Source organism: Bos indicus, chromosome 2, assembly GCF_029378745.1.
Source record: "Bos indicus isolate NIAB-ARS_2022 breed Sahiwal x Tharparkar chromosome 2, NIAB-ARS_B.indTharparkar_mat_pri_1.0, whole genome shotgun sequence".
NCBI classification, from domain to species: Eukaryota; Metazoa; Chordata; class Mammalia; order Artiodactyla; family Bovidae; genus Bos; species Bos indicus.
In genome coordinates this window covers 95,935,503-95,956,468 of record NC_091761.1, presented here as the reverse complement: position 1 = coordinate 95,956,468, position 20,966 = coordinate 95,935,503, and the positions used below count along the sequence as shown (strand labels likewise).

General features: G+C 42.8%; 1 protein-coding gene across 2 annotated transcripts in view; it reads right to left on the bottom strand.

The window, feature by feature from the left end:
* The window catches only part of CCNYL1 (cyclin Y like 1), a 36,941-nt gene extending 34,614 nt beyond the window's left edge, over positions 1 to 2,327 (bottom strand). Inside the window, exon 1 of one of the 2 annotated variants that reach the window (XM_019975978.2) lies at positions 1,750 to 2,327. In XM_019975978.2, the coding sequence (XP_019831537.2) occupies positions 1,750 to 1,975 (226 nt within the window). In that variant the 5' untranslated portion in view covers positions 1,976 to 2,327. The remainder of the gene's footprint in view (positions 1 to 1,749) is intronic. The other variant, XM_019975973.2, reaches the window with a different exon arrangement.
* Between the last annotated feature and the right edge of the window lie 18,639 nt (positions 2,328 to 20,966).

Below are 20,966 nucleotides of genomic sequence, written 5' to 3'. Positions count from 1 at the left end.
GATCTCTAAGTCTTGGTTTCTTCATTGGCAACACATGGAGAATATTCACAGGTCTTATTTATAGATGGAAGGGTCAAGTGAAATACACCCGAAAATACATTGTAAATCTTAAAAGAATTATACAAAAGTCCAACTACACTAGCCTACATATTGTTTTTTAAAATCCCTTAGAGGCTTACCTTATAGCAACAAACTGAACCATTTTCACAACTATGCACAAGTTTTGTTTTTAAAGCTACAATTAATTTACATAATTTATTCTTTCACAGTATCTGACTAGTATCTGACAGTATCTGAAAAGGGAGTACTTTCCACTTACAAAGCCATGTCCATCATATGGGTGAGTTCACAGGCTTACCTATTCTAACTTTGAAAGAAATTAAGTAAACGCAAATAAAATTTAAATAGAAAAGCTACAAGACATTTTCTCTATGAAATAAAGAAATACTCTCTGGCATTTAAACGCAACAATTGGGCCAATGGGGCTTTAACATCTTCATCACACAATGTTTTCTACTTTAAAGAACAGTCTTTATTAATGAGCCAGTGTTATCCAGAATCTTTAAAAACAAAAACAAAAAAACAAAAAACCTAGAGCCGTCCAGTTTCAAAATTCTAGAGGAAAAAATTCAAACATTTCCTCTCCTCTCTTTTCTCTTCTCCATGACAACCCACCCCCACCCCCAGCCATTTGGTCTTCAGAATTTTACCTGAACATTCTGAAAGTTGAATAGGATTCCACTGGCAGGAGGGGGTTGGAAGGAGAGGTAGTCATGGAGACAACTTTTCTGCAGGATCTGCCATCTTAACTGCCAAATCTTTGTATTACAAATAAAAGTCTGAATTTCTTTTTTCTCCTTTGAAACTTTTGACCAACAGTCTCAGGAACCACCCCCATCCCTCCCTTAGAAGAGGCAACATGCAAGTGAAGTTGGTTAAAGCTGAAGACATTTTTGTGTCAAAGTGGGACTCTTAATCAGAGCTCCGTGGGGTCGTCTCTGGGTAAAAAAAAAAAATCTATTCCCTGCAGCCGTTGCAGTAACGTTTCACTCCGTTCAGTTATTTTAAGCCCCACTCTCACCTTTTTCTTTGCTATCGTGTTCAGATTATAGTTAGAATAAGGTCGCTTCAATCAGGACAACTCTAGACAGAATTCTACTTAACGCCACACTAACTCTGTCGATCTCAGTTTTGATATTAAATAACAAATCCTAAAATCTGTCTTAATTGTCCCGAGTATCAACTATCCTAACGAGTGGAAGTGTATCTAGATCCTTACCTCGTTCCTTCACTTAGGTACCATCTGGATACGTAAGGATAGGGAGATGGGATGGATATCGCCGAAGTTGGGAGTATTTAAGTTTTCATTGAGAAGACAGAGAATACATCAGAAAGTCTTCACAAAGTCCCACGAGATGTTAAATAGAATCACGAACAGGAGGGGCCTCAGACTTGAGGGTCTCGGGTCGGGTTGCGAAATGGGAATAGGGGAAGAATTGGGCGTTCGGGTAGAGAAGAGGGAGAGAGACTGGCCGGACGCGACAGGGAAAGAATAAGGGGTGGGGACGCCAGGCAGGGCCAGCCTCCGTCCCCGGTGCCCAGCCCCGAGAGAGCCAACTCCAGGCAGGAAGGAGCCCTAGGCGGCGGCTCCCTCCCGCGGGACCCGGGGGTCGGCGGAGGCCAGAGGTAAGCTCGAGAGCAGACGGCGCCGGCCCCGCGAGGGGCGAGGCGCGCCGGCCGCTTTCTTACCTTCGGGCATCTCCCGGTCGCTGATGTGCTGCAGGTGGTGGCCTTCACCCGCTCCGAAATCCAACTCGGTGGGTTCCACGGTAGCCGGCGCCGGTGCTACTGCCACCGCGTCTCCGGCCGCCGCCTCGTAGACCTCAGACTCATAGTCTGGCTCCGCCGGCCCCGCGCGCCGGCCCAACTTGGGGCTGGCACTGGGGGACACGCAACAGGTCAGCGTGTTCCCCATGGGGCGCCTCCGCTCCTCGCTGCCGTCGCCTCCGCTCGGCCCCGACTCCGCCGAGCTCAGAAGCCGCCCCCTCCCCCAACAATGGCGCGGCGGGCACGGGCAGCCCCGGGCTATGCCGGGGCTGCGCCGCGCATGTAGACGCGGCCTCGCCTGCCTCTCGCCTGTCCGCCCCGCCGCCGGGCCCGGGGCAGGGCTCCGGCCCCGGCCGCACCCCCGCTGTCTCGCCGCCGCCGCCTCCCCGGAGTCAACTAGTCTGTGAAGGCGGCGACCAGCCCGGCTTATTTAAAAGGGGTGGGGACCCGACAAGCGCTGAGACGCGCAGCCACTGCCGGGAGAGAGCGCGGTCAGAGCTCCTCCTCCTTCCGCCGCCGCCTCCCGACTGAAAGGCGCTGGCCTGGCCGGCCCTTGCCAACCGGAACGCGTCCTTCGGTCACCTGGTTACGACGGACCAATCACACACAGAGTTTCCACCCAGAGCCCGCCTCCGAGAGCAGGCACGTGACTCACAATGCCCCGCCCCCACCCCGCGGCTGCTCCGCCCCTCGAGTGGCGCGCCCTGGACTCCTGTTTCCATTCATCTTGCGGCACTCGGAGCTTTCGGGTCCTTCGGGAAGCATTGAGGGAGTTTGTGAATCGAAGCTGTTCTGAGTCAGTGGGCTCTATAGAAGGCTTGTTAGTAAAGAGTCAGTTCTGTTAGCAACTCGGTTTCATCGGATCTGACAGATGACTCATTTGATGCATTGCTCAACAAACTTAGTTACACCCGAATCGTTGAGTTTTTTGTAACTAAATACTCCTCTCTAACTGACTTCGAAAGAGTGTAGGTTTCCGCCTTCAGTTTAACCATAGCAACCCCCCGGGTCCTCAATAAAGAGCTGTGTCTGTGTCTTGAATGAGACTTGAGGACACGTCACCCCTCCACTTCCTCATCGGTAAATTAGGGACCGAACTCCTCCCTCCCAACTCTGAAACGCTGGGATTCAGCAACTCGATTTTCTCGCTGTTTCTCTCTTCCACGGCACGAGTCTCCAGGTTTCCCTACTTTCACCAGTAACATAAAGCACAAAGCATGATTCTCTCATACAAAACTGAGAGTCACAAAGTGAAGTACCACGGTTTTGATTTAATAAAGATGATGGTAAAGATATGTTCCCAAGGTCACATGATTGCTCAGGGGGATGGCCAGGATTTGGTCTCCGATTGTGTGGATCCCCAAAGGCACCTTATTGTGATTATCCGAAAATAAATGTAGAAGTCAAATTTGATTGGAAGTGGCATAGGATTTTCTCTAAGGGAGAACAATTTTTTGAAGTGAATTTAAAAATACTTTCCCTTCTTTCAACATTGGTTAGTCCCTCCCACTTTCCTGCAATAGCCCTGCCCTCGATGAGCTCAGTCAGGCACATGAGAAAATAAAGGCTTAGAAAGTCCAGTTGTCTGAGGTCAGTCACACTGCTGCCAAGTACTTGAACCTGAAATTCAAACCTAGATCTATCTAACCCCAAAGTAGGTTCTGGGGTAAAGAGCTTGATTTTCCCCCCAGAAACATGAAAGCCTTTGAATATTGTGATGTTAAGGAGTCACAATCAGGTGGCTTCTAGTGAGGTCACTTTGGACAATAAAGAGGATTGATGGAAGAAACAAGACCGACTTTATATTCATCTAAGAGGGGAGTGAGAGTTCAAACTAAAGGCAGTGGCAGAGACTGGTGTGGTGGGAAAGGATTTGAGGTCATTTAGTGACTAGATATGGAGCAAGAAGGGGAAAAGAGAGGCAAAACTGGCTGCTAGGGTTCTGACTTAGGGAACCAGGGAGAGCACAGTGAGTTTTTCCTAGATAATGCAGAAAGAGGAAGAGGTTTGAGGAGGAAGATCATTTGGTGCTCTGTTAATGGGAGCATGGAAGTAGAGTGCTCAGGTTGAAAGTTTGATGTAAGTTTCTGTAGGCTAAGCCCATTTTGTGATATCCCATCTTATGTTTTTGAAAATAATACATATTAAATCAATTTTTAAATGTAATTGTGGAAATCCCCTAATGCTGACAGTTAAGACTATAATATTTTTCATGGAGCAACTTGGAATCTATGGTTTTAGTAAATGACATGTCCTATGTAAAATAAAACTGTTAAATTAGAACAATATTAAAATTGTCATTGGAGTACAAAGTAGTTGAAGCTGTGGGTGAAGTGATTGCCTTGAGAAGACGTGTATAATAAGGAAAGGAAGGAGGGAGGGAGGAAGAGGGAGAGGGGAACTTCAAAAATAGGGAAATTTAAATGGCATTTAAGTAAAGCTGCCAAAGGGAGTAGTGGAAATCAAGGGACCTGTGTATTAATCAGAAATGGCTGATCAGCTCAGTTCCATGAGAAATCACATCTGCTTCTCTTTTCTGAAACAGAGCACCCAGCATAGTACCTGGCCAGTAGAAGCTCTATTTGTAATTCCATAAAGAGAGTCCAATGTTGTCCAGAGGGCAGGAAAATTACAAATAATATGGTACATGGGTGACAGGATGGGTGCAAACTGGAAGGCAAGCAGTGATTAAAAGAAATAAATAGGAGGTGATAAAGTGGACACAAAGATTTTCTTCCCAAACATTTGGCTGAGAAGAAAGACTTGCCAGTCATTACAAGGAAATGTACAGTTAATAATTTTTTTAAGATGGAAAAATGTGAGTATATTTATATGTTAAAGGGTATAAGCCTATGGAGAAAAAAGTTTGGAGTTTGAGGTTAGAGGAGATGGGAAAATTGACAGAGCAAGGTCCTCAAGAAGGCAGAAGTGGATGTACTCCAGGGCAGGCATAGGTTAGCTTTGGATTGAGAGAAAAGCAAGGAAGGAAACAGGACCTGAGTGACAGATGCCTATTCTGGGTCTGTTAGAATAGAGACATTTCTGATAGAGAAGAGGTTTAGGAAGAGCTCATCTGATGACGTGAGAAAAGAGCTCTATTTTTCTCTGTTATAATAGGCTTCTGTTTGGAAAGCTACTCCAGGAAAGTGAGGATAATGTGTAAAGAAGTTTAAACATTAGAAAAGCTTGATATACCTAATAAAAAGCAAATGATAGCTTCCCTCAAAATTGGGAAAGTTGAAAATAAATTTGAGCAAAAAACCAAGGAGCTCAGGTATAAAACAGGTATGTCACAAAAGTGGATGATGGGAACATTTGTTCCTCCAAATAGTAAAAAGAAATAGCAACAACTTTGGAGGGGGAAGAGTTTAAAAAATTAAGAAATGACATGTAATTGCAAAACATGTGAACTTTTACAAACCCTTTAATCACACATGAGACCAAAAGGAAAGGGAAAAAAACCCAGAGGGAGTATTCTTCTTTGCTAAAAGAATACCAGGACGGAATTCAAAAATCAAGGAAGCAAAGATAATATTTAATTTAATTGTTTAAAAGATATAAATAAGGTTTGGATACAAAAACAGGCAATACATTGAAATGTGGGAAACCATGGTAGAATGAGAAAGGATTCAAGGAAGTTCAGTTTCAGTGAACACATCTCATTAAATCCTTAGGAACTAGTGACTACATTCCATGACAATAATAATATTGTCTGAAGTCCTAGGAATGTCATCAGCTACCATTTTGGATGATTCTTATAGACTTGAGACAACGCCTAAGATTAAGTTTCAAAATAGTGCCTGCATTTAACATCAGGGACATACAAAAATAGATATGCATGACCTTGAAAATTAAAGAATTTTAAACTTGCTAAGCAGAAAAAATATTCAGAAGCACCATTACGAAAGTATTAATAGATTTGAGAATATTTTGTTTTAAAAGAACATCGGAGGGCAGTGAGAAAAAACCTTATCCTTTTATGACAGTGGCAAATCTGGGAGAGAAAAGGGAGGCAGAGGAGTAATGACGTTTGAATTCAGCTAGAATTTGATTCTGTGATAGAACCTGACATTTGCAAATGCCAACTGATGTATGAACATTCCCTGTTTTACATGGATCTGGAGTAAACGCATTCATTAATTCAACTTATTCATTTAATGGCTGTTCAATACCCTGATGACTCAGAAGGTAAAGAATCTGCCTGCAATGTGGGAGACCTGGGTTTGATCCCTGGGTTGGGGCAAAGAACCCATTCCAGTATTCTTGCCTGGAGAATCCCCATGGACAGAAGAGCCTGGCAGGCTATAGTCCATGGAGTCTCAAAGAGTCAGGCACGACTGAGCAATTAAGCACAGCATCTGAACTCTTCGGCTTCCCAGGTTGCACTAGTGGTAAAGAACCTGCCTGCCAATGCAGGAGATGCAGGTTCAATCCCTGGGTCATGAAGATACCCTGGAGGAGGGCATGGCAACTCACTCCAGTATTCTTGCCTGGAGAATCCCCATGGACAGAGGAGCCTGGCAGGCTACAGTCCATATGGTCCCACAGAGTGAGATACAATTGAAGAGATAGCATGCACGCTCCTGAGCTCTTACTAGAGGCCACACTTTATAGGTTCAGGTTTAGGTTGCTTTGACCAAGAAAAACAAGGTCCCTGTTCTCACGAAATTTATCTTCCAATAAGGGAGTCCACAAACCAGTCTTATCCAGCACCCCTCAAACTCATGGCCCAGGATGTCTATTTGTCTCCAGCTATTGTGTCTTCATTCTAGACAGTAGGGTGGAGAAAGAGAAGGGAGATTTTTTCAGAAATCCACATAGCACAGTGCTTACGTATCATTGGCTTAAAGCTTAGTCCTATGGCTATACATAGCTGCAAGGGAGGCTAGAAAATGTAATTATATACCTGAGTAACTAATGCAGAAGGGTGAACTAGACATTGAAATTGGATATTGAAAGCACTCTGTAAGGAACAATCTGTAAGGAAAGATTAGAGAAATTTCAACTTAAAGCAAGAATGATCATGATAAAATTTCATAGCCTTTTCCAAGCATATTTGAAAAAGTTATACAAGGAGTTCTGTAACGATCTTTTCTTAAGCTAAAAGGACAAAAAAAAGTGGAGAAAGACAAACTGTAGAATGAAACTAGGTCAGATGCAAGAAAGTGTCTACAATGGTCAAATAAACAGGATTATATATTATATGTGTGTTGTGAGTAATTGGATTCCCTTGCAGCTATGTATGGCCATGGGACTAAGCTTTACGCCAATGATATGTAAGCATTGTGCTATGTGGATTTCTGAAAAAATCTCCCTTCTCTTCCTCCACCCTACTGTCCTGAGTATTACAACTAGTTGGTCTTACAGAAGAGGATTTTGTGTGTAATAGGTACATTTTTTTTCTGGATGTAGAGTCTACCCTTATCATCATATTCTCAGTGGCATATGTGAACAAAAAAGTTGAGAATTACTATTATACCTGATTTCATGTGGAACAATTTGACTTCTCTAATTCCCGACTTCAGAACATTATAATCCAGATTTTGGAGTAAGTGGGGCATTAGACAGTACTGGGAGTCATATTGTAATAAACGACCCCATGTCTTTTCCAACTGTCTTCCTTCCCTACTCCTTCTGAATTGTTCTCCCAACTTCTTTCTCTTCTCACACCATCTAGTTTTCCTTCTGCGAAGTGAGTCTGTTGAGATGAGAATGTGAATTTAGTTGAAATGATGCTCTAAAAAAATGAAAAAGTTGTTAGTTTACCATACCATCAGGGCAATGAATGCTCACTGGACAAGTCACTGTGGCTACAATCCCAAATATTGAGGCATTTTCTCAGACAAGTTCTAGGAAAAGTCTGCAGTTCTAGAAGAGTCGAGGGGTTTCCTTCTGCCTTCTTGGGGCCATTATTTTTCTCTGCCATTTAATGGTTTATTTACTTCCAGTTCCATTTGTCTAAGTATGATAGGAAATCTAAAATCTTTCTCAGCCCACCAGAGCTTCCTCTGATCACCTCCAAGTGAAGGTAGAGGAGCCGTTGTCTTCTGGGAGTGCCTTGTTCAGGCTGCTGGTTTTCTAAAGCAGGTGCCAGCTCTGCTCCCAGCTCCAAAGACAGTAACAGTATGTGGTCTATACTTAACTAGTCTCATAAGAGAGCTCCTCCCCTCTATACTTACCCAGGAAATAACTCACTGCCAAATCCACTTACAACAAGGCAGAGTGTTTTTTAAAAACACATTAAAAACACATATTAGATGCTTTCTGTTGTTTGTTCTTAATCATGCCAATGCTCCTTCCCCCCCAGCATTTCCAAATTTCACTATTTCCACTTGCTTCCCTTGTGTGTTATCTTAGGGTATTTAAGATGTTTATTCTCTGCACTTCCATTTAATTTTATACTCCTAAAATGGAATCCTTGGCCAAGTTGCCTTATTGAAGTTAGAACCATTTTCTTGCAGTGGTTCACCATGTTCCCCTCAGTTTTTCCTAGCCTTTTTGACAACGGCCTCCTGAAACCAAGTTGGTGTTAAAAACGCTGCAGAAAAAGGAGTTTCATTAAACTTGGCAGTAGGGAAAAGTTTGAAGATGCCTTTTTCACCAAGTTTGTCTGCTAGAAACAAAGCTCATAGATTTTTAGGACATGAAATTTTTCTCATATAATCAATTTTTATCCTCATAGCATGGCATTCACCCTGAAGTACTTCTAGAACTTTTCTATCAAAAGGGATTAAGACAGCAAACTGGAAGGAAGTAGGGGCCAGGGAACTTGTCCTAAGAGTCAGATTTGAATAGACAGCACACTCGGGGAAAAAAAAAAAAAAAAACAATAACACAGGTTACTTTGGGGGTGGGGGTGTGGAGGGGGGCTAAAGCCTTGTCCCCTCTGGTGAGTAAGTTTCGCTTATGTAGGGCATTTGTTTGACAAGCCTAGGTTGAGTATGGCCATACACCCCATGAGTTGTGTTTTTCCAGTCATACTTACCATGCAGATAAAATCAAATACTCATCTGAAAGTAATACTCTGGTTATGCAATCAATGCTTTGCCCAGGAGAGGCAAGGAAAAATCAAGACCACAGGAGCAGCTGAAGCTACTGTCCAAAAAAAGAATCCACTACTCTTTGTAGTCATAGAATTTGCCCAGTCCCACCTTGGCCATCTGGTAAACCTCTACTCATTCTTTTGAGGCTTATCTCACCTCTTCTGCAATGTTCTCTGACTCTTAAAGCTAGGAAACTCTGCATCTTCAGTGCAATCAGTTCCTCCTCTAAAGCAGCCTTGTATCCCGTTGTATGGTAATTGCTTGACATCCTCATTAAACCAGCCTTTCCCCTGAGGACAGAGCTATTTTATTCAGCTTTTTGGTATCCCCAGCACAAAGTATAATGCCTGGCTTGCAACAGTCTCAATATGTTTTTTCTTGAATAAATAAATGAATGATAAAAGTTGGAAAAATGAAAAAGTTGGACTGAGAGTACCAGCAATCACAGTTTGAGAACTGATACAATTATTCTTTACTTTTCAGCCTTCTCTATTTTTTTTTTTTTTTTGTGCCTCTGCTTCTAGTTTCTGTTCCTCTACAGCATTTTTAAAAAAACAATAGTCATTTTCTAATGGTATAGATGACTATATTTACAAGGCAAAAATAGAGATACAGACATAGAGAACAAATGTAGGGACACGAAGGGGGAAGGGGAGGTGGTGGGATGGATTGGGAGATTGGGACTGACATATATATACTACTATGTATAAAATAGATAAATAATGAGAACCTACTGTATAGCACAGGGGAATCTACTCAATGCTCTGTGGTGACCTAAATAGGAAGGCAGTCCAAAAATGAGGGGATATATGTATGCATATAACTGATTCACTTTGCTGTACAGTAGAAACTAACATGGAGAAGGCAATGGCACCCTACTCCAGTGTTCTTGCCTGGAGAATCCCAGGGACGAGGGAGCCTGGTGGGCTGCCGTCTATGGGGTTGCACAGAGTCAGACACGACTAAAGAGACTTAGCAGCAGCAGCAGAAACTAATGTAACATTGTAAAGCAACTGTACTCCAATAAAAATCTATTTAAAAACTAGTCATTTTCTAATGCTCACAATTTTGTGGGTCCCCATGGGCAGGGCACAGTGGGGACCTCTCCTCTCTGACCCAGAACAGTTCGGGCCTCATTTGAAGTGGATCTAGCAACTGGACATGGTTCGTGCAGGGCCACAAAGCCGGAGTGTCTGTTCTGGCTGTCAGCTGGCTTCCTCACTCTCCTGTCAGGTGCCTAGTCTATGAAGGCTGGGACATCTGGAGCCAGCTGGACGTGCATCAGCACATGGTGGTCTAAGGAGAGTCAGACTGCTTATTGGATGCAGGTATGTAATCCCAGTGTATTTTGCTTCCCTAGTAAGCGTATTAATCTAAAAATATGGAGGAGGAAGGGAGAGGTATAGTGAGCAACATTCCTTAAATCAGAGAGAAAAAAAAACAAACCTCAAAGTTAACTTATTCACCAAAGTTCATCAACCTCTGAAGTTCATCCAGACCATCACCTTATAATGTATTATGCTAAACTTATACTGTAACCAAATCTAAGTCTTATGCACTACCTGCCATTCAAACAGTTCCTTTCCCTGCTCGGTCTCTGAGTTTTTTGGTGGCTAGAAAGAACACAGATTTGCGCAGAAACAAATCTGCCATAGGTTATGTTCATCTTGTGATATCTCACATGATGTGCTTGAAATCAACGTGGTGGTGGTAGTTAGTCGCTCAGTCGTGTCTGACTCTTGCAACCCCATGGACTGTAGCCTGCCAGTCTCCTCTGTCCATGGGATTCTTCAGGCAAGAATACTGGATTGGGTACCCATTTCCTTCTCCAGGGGATCTTTCCGACCCAGGAATCGAACCTGGGTCTCCTGCATTGCAGGCAGATTCTTTCTTGAAAACAACATATAGTGCATTAAATGGAGAAGAGTAATAGAAATTTCCTAAAGTTTATATGCTGCTGCTGCTATTGCTGCTGCTAAGGCGCTTCAGTCGTGTCCAACTCTGTGCGACCCCATAGATGGCAGCCCACCAGGCTCCACCCTCCCTGGGATTCTCCAGGCAAGAACACTGGAGTGGGTTGCCATTTCCCTCTCCAATGCATGAAAAGTGAAAGTGAAATCGCTCAGTCGTGTCCAACTCTTCGTGACCCCATGGACTGCAGCCTACCAGGCTCCTCTGTCCATGGGATTTTCCAGGCAAGAGAATATCTTATTTTTCTAGTGATTACCTTGACAGAGCAACTTAGAATCTACGGTTTCAGCAAAAAAAAAAAATGTCCTGTAAAATGAAACCACTGATGAAAACAAAACTCCAAACATTATTGTTGCTGCTACTTTTTTTTCCTTTATTTACTTCTGACTGTGCTGGATCTTTATTGCTGCACAGGCATTCTATAATTGTGGCTAAGAGGGCTACTCTTCGTTGTGGTGCATGGGCTTCTCTTTGTGGTGGCTTCTCTTGTCGTGGAGCACAGGCTCTGGGCACACGGGCTTCGGTAGCTGTGGCTCCCCTGCTGTAGAGTACAGGCTCAATAGTTGTGGCACACAGGCTTAGTTGCCCCATGGCATGTGGTATCCTCTGGGGCCAGGGATCAAACTCCTGTCTCTTGCATTGGCAGGTGGATTCTTTACCACTGAGCCACTGGGGAAGCTCTACAGCTGCTACATTTAACTAACGATTTCCATGTGAATGTATACTGTGAAGCGTTTGATATGCAGAAACAAATATCCACAAACCACCGCCGTAATACAGTAATATGAAAGCCCTTCAGGAAAACTCCACTTGAGACCAATGGCCCATCTGATCCCACCTCATAAGGATCTTCCCTTCTCCAGAGAAGTAGGTGGAATGAACACACTGTTTACTATTGCCTGCTTTTGAAACAAGGTGTATGCCAAGGTCTGTGTGCCCTTCCCCAGAAGCACCAGGGGAGGAGTTTGCAACATCTGCAAATTTTGTTTGGCCCTCTTTTAGGTAGAAATTCTGCTTTGCTGGCATTTTATGTTTCTGTAAAACAATAGGAAGAAACTTGCCCCTCAGGGTCTTCAACAAGATGAGGTTGTGTCTAGGTAGCAATTGTGATCAGGTATCTACTGAGGAGAAAGAAATAAATAGGATCAGAAAAATATGCATTCCCTACCTTAGAGTCACAAAGAATCAGACACAACTGAGTGACTGAACACACACACACACACAGGTATCCTTACACGGCCTTGACTGAGGGCCAAACAATCACAGAAACAGCAATGCTCATTCTGAGACTCAGGACAATTTAGATAATTAATTATAGTTAAGTAGCAATTAATAATGATTTGAATAATTGAAGGTTCCCCACCTTCAGTCTGTGGGCTGGGAGCAGTGCCACGCTGAGCCGTAATGGAGCCTGAAACAAAGGAGGAATTAGTAATGCTTATCTGTGTCTATTTAAGTTGTTGACATTTTGTTCATTATAGATTTTTAAACATGTATTTATTAAAAATATCCCATCCAAATATTATTTCTCCTGATCAGTGAGCGTTTTGAGGTCCCCTTAAAACTTCGGCACTTGCAGCAAGTGCCTCATTATTTCCTGCTGCGTATCCTTGCCCAGGCCCAGAAGCAATGCATGGGGTGCTCTGGATGTTGCCTGGCCTGTTCTTGACCAGAGACTAAAGAAGAGTCAGATCCTTGGATTGGTCCTTGACCTTTGGTGTCTAATCACTGAGCTCAAAAGAATCAAATTCCAGCCTGGGCCAGAGATAGAAGGTAGCCCCAAGCCCCATGTGTACCACTGTTAGCCCATTGTACAGACAAGAAACTGAGACTCAGTACAGTTGGCAAGTATGCCTGAGATGATAAATCTAGAAAGTGACACATAAGGGCTTGAATTCAGGCTGGGCAGATTCCATGGGCTGTGCTCTTAGTCACTGGGCTCCAAGAGACTGCCCATTCACTGTATTTCCTACCGTTCCCCAGTGAAAAGGACAAATAATGTATTTTTTTCTCTCTTAACATAACAGTCAGTTACAAATTATGGGAAAATATGTTCTATTAACTTTTGATACATATATTGTCTTTTTCCTCTTACAGAGGTGATACATATTCACTAAAGAGAAATTAGAAAATGAACATATAAGAGAAATCAAAATCTCACCTCCAGAGCCACCCACTGTTAGTATTTTGTTACGTATCTCTCCAAGATTTATTTATTTTTGTTCTCTAAGCTTTCTTTTAATAAAGATAAATTATATGTGTATGATTTAAAAATGAAACCATGCTAAGCAGGCAGCTTTTTAAAGTGTGCTTTCTTCATTTAACATACCTTGAACATCATTCTCTGTCATTGTTCTTTGCAGAGTAATTTGTAATGTCTTCATAATACACATTCATCCTTTCATGAATATTTACTGGGGGCCTGCTACTTTCCGACTAGGCACTAGAGATACATCAATTAACAAAACAAAGAATTTGGCCCTCTAGGGTTGACACTGAGGTAGAAGATGATCTTTAAAAAAAAAGGACAATAAATGTATGCTACTTAGTAGGGACACTATTTTGGATGTATCAGGGAGGCTTGTGCGGATGCATACTAAGTCACTTCAGTCCTGTCTGACTGTGTGTGATCCCATGGACTATAGTTCCCCAGGCTCCTCTGTCCATGGGATTCTCCAGACAAGAATACTGGAGTGGGTTCCCATTCCCGCCTCCAGGGGATCTTCTTGACCTAGTGATCAAACTTGTAAGTCTCTGACATCTCCTGCATTGGCAGACGGGTCCTTTACCACTAGTGCCACCTGGGAAGCCCACGTATTTGCTTATTAAAGAACAACAACAAAAAAAACTGGGAGAAATGCTTCTGGTTGTATATTCTTATCCTGCATTGCAGGCAGATTCTTTAATGCTTAACAGTTCCATAAAACTGTCCCTCTAAAATCTGTACGTTGAAGTCCTGACTGCCAGTACCTCAAAACGTGACCATATTTAGAGATAGGGTCTTTAGAGTGGTGATAAGCTACGATGAGATCCTAAGTGTAACCCCTAATCCATTACGACTGGGATCTTTTCAAGAAGAGGAAATAAGGAGGTCACTGGGAGAAGATGGCCACGTGTAAGCCAAGGAGAGAGAACAGGAGCTGATCCTTCCCTCACAGCTCTCAGAAGAAACCAACCTGCTGGCATCTTCAGCTTAGACTTTCAGCCTCCAGAATGGTGAGGAAACTAATTTCCATTATTTAAGCCACCGGGTCTGTGGAATTTTGTCATGGCTGCCCCTGGAAACCAATAAATTTGGAGAAAGAGGCCAGGATGAAGTGGGAGGGTACAAGCCCTGTGAAGTCTGGGGACCACAAGGCCCAAGGCTTGGGAGCTTGAATTGGAGAAAAGCAAAGGCTTTTGGGGTCCTGAGGGAGGCTGAGGGAGAAAGGAGGTCAGAAGAGGCAGCAGGGCACCGCTGGGTCCTAAAGCTCCCCGCAGATCTCAGAAAGAACTTCAGATTACACTTTGGGGAAACAGGAAAGCACTGGAGGACAGTTGGACCTGACATTTTAACAAAGGTCTTGGCTCCTGAGTGGAATCCAGATAAGATGTATCAAAAAGTTTGTAACGCTTTTATTTTTTAAAGTTTTTGTGTGTGTGTGTGTGTGTGGACCATTTTTAAAGTCTTTATTGAATTTGTTACGATATTGCTTCTTTTCATGTTTTGGTTTTTTGGCCCCTAGGCATTGTGGGATCTTTGCTCCAACCACTAAGGATGGAACCCTTGCCCCCTGTCTTGGAAGGCAAAATCTTAACCATTGGACCACCAGGGATGTCCTTGTAACCCTTTTATGAGTTCATAAAATGTTTTATTACTGCATCTTAATAAGAGGAAGGAGAAGCACGGGGGGGAGCTTCTCAGACATTGGCCCCAAGCCCTAAGTCTTCTTTGCACCCCTAGCACCTCACTCCCCAATCTGACAAACTGTATCAACTGTCATTGTAAACCAGCCTCAGATTTTGCCATGAGTCTTTCTCTACAGGGTCATAGTGTGGGGCCTCTCCTCCCCCAAGCTGAGGCTAGCTGGTTGCTGGTTGCTTCCTTCACTTATGTCTGTTCCTGCTCACCAGGTCTCACACTCAGGATCCCAATCCTCAGGCTCCCTGCACCAACTCAAACCTCTTAACTCATGGGCACCAACTGCCATCTGCTAAGATTCCATCTTACTCTTCTCTCTGTCTCTCTTCCTCCTCCTTCTTTCCCTCATTCCTACTTTTTTCTGGGAAAAGGAGACAGGGAAGCCACCTCTGATATCTGCAAATGAAATTTCATGGAAGTGGACAATCACCAGGTGAAGTCACAGCTACTCAACCCAGTTGGAAACTTAGGGCTTTTCTAACAAACCAGAGGTAACAGCTGCGTGGGCAATAACAGTGCAGCTTGGACCGAACTTTGATCAGTGTGCTGAGCACTCTCAGGAGGTTTTCATCAGTTTCCAGACTCCTCTTACGCTATTGAGAGGTCCTCTCTCATAGAAAAAGCCCCCATCGGTAACTTCCTTTAAGAATATGTGTTTATTGTTAGCTTCTGCTCAAAGTTTTTCCATATACTCCACTGCCTCCCACCCAAGGCCTGTTGAGTCCATCAGTGTACACTTGTCATTCTATTTTGGCTGCATTTTGACTGTTATTCATTGAAAATAAAGGATCAAACGGATCACCTTTCTTAAAGCACAATAAATGCATGAAACTGGAAAAAAACAGATTCCATTAGCAAGTGTGCCTGTGCAGCCCAGACATGAAGGTTAATCCCCTCTTTGACCACAGGAGAGAGTTGACATTAACAGGTGGATATATAAGCTGGATATTCACCAGTGCAGATGCCCTGGGCCTGTAGGGAAGGGAAACACCAGGAGAGTCACTGGCCCTGGTCATCTCTGTCACAAAGAGCCACAATGCCACCCAGTTATACCTGATTACAGAGAAGCATTGGTAGGTTTGAAGAAAGAAGACATAACTGCTCAACCTACCTCTGTGTCTCATTACTGGGCCACATCTGTTGTGTATCATGAATCAATATTTTTAATAAATCCCCTAATAACTCCTTTAATCATCTTGGGAATGGCATAATTATATTGAACTGAATAAATACACGGGAGCATGTGTGGGTTGAAACAGTTCACTCCTTAGATACTGACTTTCAAAATATATCACAACTTTTGTAACTCTGTTTTGCATTTCTTTCCCTTCTTTTTCTTCCTTTTTTATTTTGTTTTGATTTAATATGGAAGTGGCCTGTGCCTGTCTTGACCTCTGACAGGCCCCATGAAAACCTGAAACCAAGGCGAGGTGACAAAGTCTGGTCCTTCAGCACTAAGGGCCTCCTCATGTTACTTCTTTACTTAGAAAAATAAAACGTTATCACAGAAGACCCAGAGCCACAAATATTCTTCCGAGGCGAATTTGTTTCCAGAATTCTTAGCTTTTTAGTTAAATTTAGCCATCAGGGAATTATCTAGACTGGAAATATCTAGGCAAGACCAAAACAAAATCTCAAGTGTACATCCATCTTCTCCAAGTTGAGTTAGAATCCGATATGCCTTTGGGAGGAAGCAGGTGAGGGAACTCTTCCCACCACACACAGTCACCTCAAAATCAGATGGAAGGTGAGTAAACAGTTATGTGTCTGTTTGCATGTCTTACCAGAGTCCCATTTCTACTTTTTCGAGCAAAATAGCAAAAAGTATCTAATACATATCATTAAGTATGTTTGCAAAACTATAATCTTTGTAACTACCATTGCTAACCAGACACTAGCATGCCTTTATGCTCAGTATTAGAAATGACAGCATGAAACTTTTTAGCAACTCCTTCTATTTCATAATGATACTGGGTCATCTTGAGTGTGAGGGATCATGACACCGTCTGTATGTAGTTTTAGATTCCCTAGTGATGCCAAATATATTCATGTCAACAGACACCGTTCCAAAATACTCGAGTTCAATTTAGCTGAATACCAGAGGACTGACTCGAATTACTGCGGAGGAAATAAATATATCTTTAACTCAGATGGCTAAACATTAAAAGCTCAGAAAATCTATCTCGCAAAGAGCTGGAAAGTAGTAAAGTAAGACTTTTCCAGAAAGGCCAATCAATTTTGTTCTTTCCTTAACTATATTCTTATAACCCTTTTCAATTCACATCTTTTCTTAGCCATGTGTAAAAAACTGCTTTTTTTTTTACTGACTTATGATAGCACCTAATTCAGTTCAATTCAGTCACTCAGTCATGTCTGATTCTTTGTGACCCCATGAACTGCAGCCCGCCAGGCCTCCCTATCACCAACTTCCGGAATTTACCCAAATTCATCTCCATTGAGCTGGTGATGCTATGAATAATAAATCATTAGAAATGTACAAATCTTTTTTTTAAACTACTCGATACAGTGGTGGTTGTGGTGGTTTAGTAGCTAAGTCGTGTCCAACTTTTGTGACCCCATGGACTGTAGCCTGCCAGGCTCCTCTGTCCATAGAATTCTCCGGGGGAGAACACTGGAATGTACTCAGTATAGTACAATACCAATAATCATAGTAATAATAATCATTGAAGTAATACGCAACTCTGATTGAGTACTTAGCATGAGCAAGAAGCTTTGGTAAGTACCTTTATGGGTGGTCTTATACTAACCTTTCAACAACCTTGAAAGATAGGTAAAATAATTTACTAATTCCTAGTGTGTATGTGTGTGTGTGTGTGTGTGTGTGTGCGTGTGCACGCACAGAGGCGTGCACGCACTCAGACATATTCTGTGCTTTGCAACACTTTGGACGGTAGCCTGTCAGGCTTCTCTGTGCATGAGATTTTCCAGGCAAGAATACTCGAGTGGATTGCCATTTCCTCCTCCAGGAGATCTTCCCGACCCAGGGATCAAACTCATGTTTCCTGTGTCTCCTATGTCTCCTGCATTGCAGACAGATTCTTTACCTGCTGAGCCACCAGGGGCTCACTGCAATGAATAGCTAAGAGTTTTATTGAGAATTTATGGTGTGTCAGGCACTGTACATGTATTAGGTGTTTTTAAGTATAGTGTTAGTTGCTCAGTCTTATCTGACTCTTTGCGACCCAGTGGACTGTAGCTTTCCATGCTCCTCTGTCCATGGGATTTCCAGGCAAGAATACTGGAGTGGGTTGCCATTTCCTCCTCCAGGGGATCTTCCCAACCCAAGCTTTGAGCCTGGGTCTCCCACATTACAGGCAGATTCTTTACTGTCAGCCACCAGGGAAGTTTATTTCTCACAGTTTCCCACAAAGTACCTTATGGGGAAACTGAGGTACAGAGTTGAAGTGACGCGCCCAGGGCTACTAAGCTGTAGGTGGCATAACCAAGCCTCCAACTCCATCTGTCTAGCAGCAGGTCTTCCTTACTAAGCAGCTGCTCAGCACCTGCTATATTTTCTTTTTGTGTGCCAGCCACTGTATCAAATTGTCTTCATGTGTTAACTGTCTCTCCTTGAGGAGCTCATTGTTTGCTCATTTTTCAGATGAAGAAAGGAAGGCACTTGCTCAGGGCTTAAAACCCAGTCTTACCTCCCACTTAGCAAGGAAAGTGCTGGCTCCAGAAACAGAAAGTAAAGAGGCTGTCATCTTCAGCTGCCAGCGTTCCATAGCACCGGTCAGGCTCGAGGCAAACCGGACTTTTTATGGCCATGCTTAGGCTGAGAGACACAGGGTCAGAATCTATCCTCGTGGGTCCTGATTCCACTCCTTTCTCTGATTTTTTGAGTTGGTTGTTTAGGCCAGTGGGTTTGAAAAGATTCAAGTCACAGGTGGGGAGCAGAAGCACAAGCGAAACTATTCTTGTCGAGTGAAAACCTTCAGCTTGTAGTTTTTCCTGTTATTCATTTTGAGCTTCCTCTTCCTTACCATTGAACATTGTTTGAGGAAATATTTCAGTACTAAATTGCAGTAATTTCTATTTTCTTAAATGTCTTCTGACATAGGTTCATAGCCTCGAGCTATTTTTTAAAATATCTTGTGCTCTTCTACCGTATGTATTCTTATATGCTTATATTCCAAATCAACTCTAAGCTACATGTATTCAAGGTCTATATCTTACTCATGCTTTTAATCCTTATAGAACCTCACATCTTATACTGCGCAAAGTGGGTGTTTGAGAAATATTTGGTAATCAATATGAGCAGCATCTTTGGAACTTCATGATGCCACCTAAAACCATCCTAAAGGGCGAGCATCTACATTCCCAGCACGTAAAATCACACATATAAAGATACAGAATCCATCTTTTTGATACATAGCTTTAGCTTTTAACAGCCACTGTTGAAAAATTTGGTGATGGTTCCAGCTCAGCCTGGTGCACTGTGGAAAAGACACTTCCCTTGCAAAAAGGTGTTTCACTTTCCTGAACTGTGTGCAGAACTGTCACTTTTCTTTGTTTTTTCAGAAATAAGTCCCTTCATACAATAAACCATTGTCATTTCTTCTGTCTGAAGTCATCTCAGTCTGTAATATTGGATAAATAAATATGTATTCACAAATTGATGTAATATAAAAATGTTGTTTTTATGTGTAGATAGATACATAGATGTGTGCATGCTAAGTAGCTCCAGTCTTGTTCGACTCTTTGCAACCCCATGGACTGTAGCCCACCAGCCTCCTCTGTCCATGGGATTCTTCAGGCAAGAATATTGGACTGGGTTGCCATGCCCTCCTCCAGGGGATCTTAATGACCCAGGGATTGAATCCAGGTCTGCTGTGGCTCCTGAACTGCAGGTGGGATTGTTTACCACTGAGCCACCAGGGAAACCCAGATACATAGACAGACAGACACAAATAGACTTAGAGAGCTTGAGTCCTCAACCAGAGCTCACTGTGAATGGCACTGCCTAGGAATATTCAGTGCACAAATGCATAACTACATGCAGTGCCCCTGAAGTTAGAGCTCTGTGCTAGAAGAATTCTGGCTTCCCTGATGGCTCAGCAAGTAAAAAGAATCCTCCTGTAATGCAGGATACACAAGAAACGTGAATTTAATCTCTGGCTGGGGAGGGTCCTCTGGAGAAGAAAATAGCAAGTCACTCCGGTATTCTTGCCTGGGAAAGTCCATGAACAGAGGAACCTGCTGCGCTACAATCCATAGCATCCCAAAAAGTCAAACACGACTGACCAATTAAACACTAGAAAAATCCAGCACTAGAACAGAGAATTTAATAATAGGAATTTACTGTCCTTTGACTTTTTCCCCTTGCTCTATCTACATAATCCTTTACCTTAATTCCAAATTTTAGCATTCTGACTTTTAAATTCTTTTCTCTGCAATGCAGAACCTGAGCAGACAAGCAAAACAATATATTTACCTATGTGTAAGACAGAAATTCAGGTGTTGGCCTATTTGAAAGAGATTCAACTTAATTTTTTTAATTTGGATTTTTCAGGAAGTCCTTGCTCTGGGATAAAGTTGATTCATTTGATCACATTAGGTTAGTGTTGCTTCTCTGAGTTGAAATGTAATGAAAAGCTTAGAGTTTGTATATGTGGCTCTGATGGGTGTATGCTTCAGATGAACAGATATCTTGGTAAGCTAATATCATTTTTGAAGGTAGCTACAAAAGTTTTCATCAAATCCTAGAGTTCTGATGGGAGAAATTCTGGGAAGGAAGTAATCTAACTTCCCTGTTGTAGTACAGATATATTCTAAAGATTGGGGTTTCCCAGGTGGCACAGTGGTAAAGAATTCACCTGCCAATGTAGGAGTCACAGGAGACTCGGGTTCGATTTCTGGGTGGGGAAGATCCCCTAGAGTATGAAATGGCAACTCATTCCTGTATTCTTGCCTGGAAAATTCCATGGGCAGAGGAACCTGGCGGGCTACAGTTCACGGGGCTGCAAAGAGTTGAACACGACTGAGCAACTGAGCAAATGTTCTTCTAACTGGAGTTTTCTCTTTGCTGGCTTGGATGCAGAGAAGTAGGTGAATTCCCTTATACATCCTCTTTCCTACTTTGTCCTTTTACACACACACACACACACACACACACACACACTTGCACATGTGTGTACAATTGCCAAATTTTCTACAGTGCATGTGATAATTTTGACAATTAGGAAAAAAACATAGTAATTAAG